Here is a 2,378-nt window from a genome sequence, read left to right as displayed (position 1 = left end):
ATAAGGATGAAACCTTTATGACACTAACATAATAGGTTACTGACTTCTGAAAGTATACTTTTAAAATTAGACTTTTTTTTCCTAGCTACAAATGGGAATTACTAAAGGTAGCAGTCTTTAAGCAGCATCTACTTTTCACAGAGTAGTGTCTTAATTTGAAAGTCTGACTTTTAAATTAATGTAATATGTGTCTGTCTATCAAATTGTTGTTACATTTTTTTCTCTCTTTCCTAAAGAAAATCCAGTGTTTTTTCCAGACTGAAAATGAGATTTCTTCAAAGGGAATGCTGAGTGTGTTCACATCAGGAGGACTTGCTCCCAGCTTGGGAATCATGAATAGTACATATAATGGCATCTTCCACTTTAATTTATCATTGGTAATTATATTTTATTTTATTCTGTGATATGTTAGTAACATACTCTTCTTCTTTATAGGACATTTTCTTAAAAAATAGGTAGTTCACTAATATTACATCTATGTATGTTTTAAACCCAATAATACAGTGTTATACTTTTTGCCTTATACAGTCATATATTTTTAAAGAAATTAAAAGAAGAAAAAATGCTTTTTGTCTCATTTACCTGCACATTTACTATTTATACTGTTCTTCATTCTTTGCTGTAGCTACAAGTTGCCATCTGGTGTCATTTTCCTTCAAGTTGAAGAACTTCTTCTAGCACTTCATACCAGTGCAGATCTGCTGGCAATGAATTCTCTGGGTTTTTTTCCCCCTTGAAAGTGTCTTTATGGTTTTGAACAACTTTATTAAGCTATAATTCATGTACCATACAATTCACCTATTTAAAGTATAAAATTAAATGATTTTAGTGTATTCATAGAGTTGTGCAACCATCACTATTATCTAATTCCAGAACATTTTAATCACCCTGAAAAGACAGCCCGTAACTATTAATAGTCACTCCCCATTGTCCACTCTACTCCCCAGCCCTAGGAGACCACTGATCTTCTATCTCTATAGATTCACCTATTCTGAATATTTTATGTAAATGAAATATAATATGTAGTGTTTGTGACTGTCTTCTTTCAGTTAGGATAATGTGTTCAAGGTCCATCCCTGCTGTGGCGTATATCAGTACTGCATTCCTTTTTATAGCTGAGTAATATCCCATTGTGTAGATAACACATTTTGTTTATCCATTTATCAGTTGAACATTTGAGTTGTTCCACTTTTTGGCTATTTTGAGTAATGTTGCTGTGAACATTTATGTAAAGGTTTTTGTGCAAAAATATGTTTTCATTTCTCTTAGATACATAGCTAGGAATGGAATTGCAAAGTCATGTGGTAACTCCATCTTTGACTTTTTGAGGAACTACCAGACTGTTCTCTAAAGTGGTAATGCTATTTTACACTCCCACCAGCAGTTTATTAGGGTTCCAATTTCCCCACATCTTCACCAACACTTTTTCATCTGTCTTTTTTGTAATAGCCATATCCTAGTATGGATATTAGTAGATATAAAGTGCTATCTCATTATGGTTTTGATTTGCATTTTCCTAATGACTAATGATGTTGAGTATCTTTTCATGTACTTACTGGCCACTTGAATATCTTTGGGGAAATACCTATTCAGATTCTTTGCCCATTTTAATTGGGTTATTTGTCTTTTTATTATTGAGTTGTAAAAGTTCTTTATATAGTCTAGATAGAAGTCCCTTATCAGACATGATTTGCAAATATTCTCTCCCATTTTGTGGGTTATCTTTTCACTTTCTTGATAGTGTCCTTTGATATATAAAATTTTTTTGATGGAAGTGCATTTTATCTATTTTTAATTCTGTTGCTTGTGCTTTTGGTGTCATATGTAGAAAACCATTGCCTGATCCAAGGTCATGAAAATTTATCCCTATGTCTTCTTCTAGGAGGTTTATAATTTTAGCTTTTGCATTTAGGTCTTTGATCCATTTTGAGTTCATTTTTTGTGTAGGATGTGAGGTAGAGGTCCATATTCCTTCTCTTGCAGGTGGATATTCAGGTGTCCTAGCAACATTTATAGAAAAGACTTATTCTTTTTCTATTGAATCATTTTGGCACTTTTGTTCAAAATAAGTTGACCATAAATGTGAGAGTTTATTTCTGGATTCTCAATTCTGTTGCATTGATCCACATGTCTATTCTTTTGCTAGTATCATGTTGACTTGATATTGTTGCTTTGTACTAATTTTTGAAATCAGGAAGCATAAGTCCTCCAACTTTGTTCTTTTTATTCCAAGATTTCTTTTGCTAGTGTGGGTCCCATGAGTTTCCATATGAATTTTAGGATAAGCTTGTCAATTTCTACAAAGTAGCCATCTGGGATTCTATTAGGGATTGTGTTGAATCTATAGATAAATTTGAGTGGTATTACCATCTATATAT

At 32.4% G+C, this 2,378-nt stretch overlaps 1 protein-coding gene across 1 annotated transcript in view; it reads left to right on the top strand.

The window, feature by feature from the left end:
- Positions 1-2,378, top strand: part of CATSPERB (catsper channel auxiliary subunit beta) — a 138,884-nt gene that overhangs the window by 8,314 nt on the left and 128,192 nt on the right. The window contains exon 2 of the mRNA XM_012656728.1: positions 208-377. Within this exon, the coding sequence (XP_012512182.1) occupies positions 208-377 (170 nt within the window). The remainder of the gene's footprint in view (positions 1-207; positions 378-2,378) is intronic.

Source organism: Propithecus coquereli, unplaced genomic scaffold, assembly GCF_000956105.1.
Source record: "Propithecus coquereli isolate 6110/MARCELLA unplaced genomic scaffold, Pcoq_1.0 Scaffold516, whole genome shotgun sequence".
Taxonomy (NCBI): Eukaryota; Metazoa; Chordata; class Mammalia; order Primates; family Indriidae; genus Propithecus; species Propithecus coquereli.
This window is presented reverse-complemented; position numbering and strand designations above follow the sequence as displayed.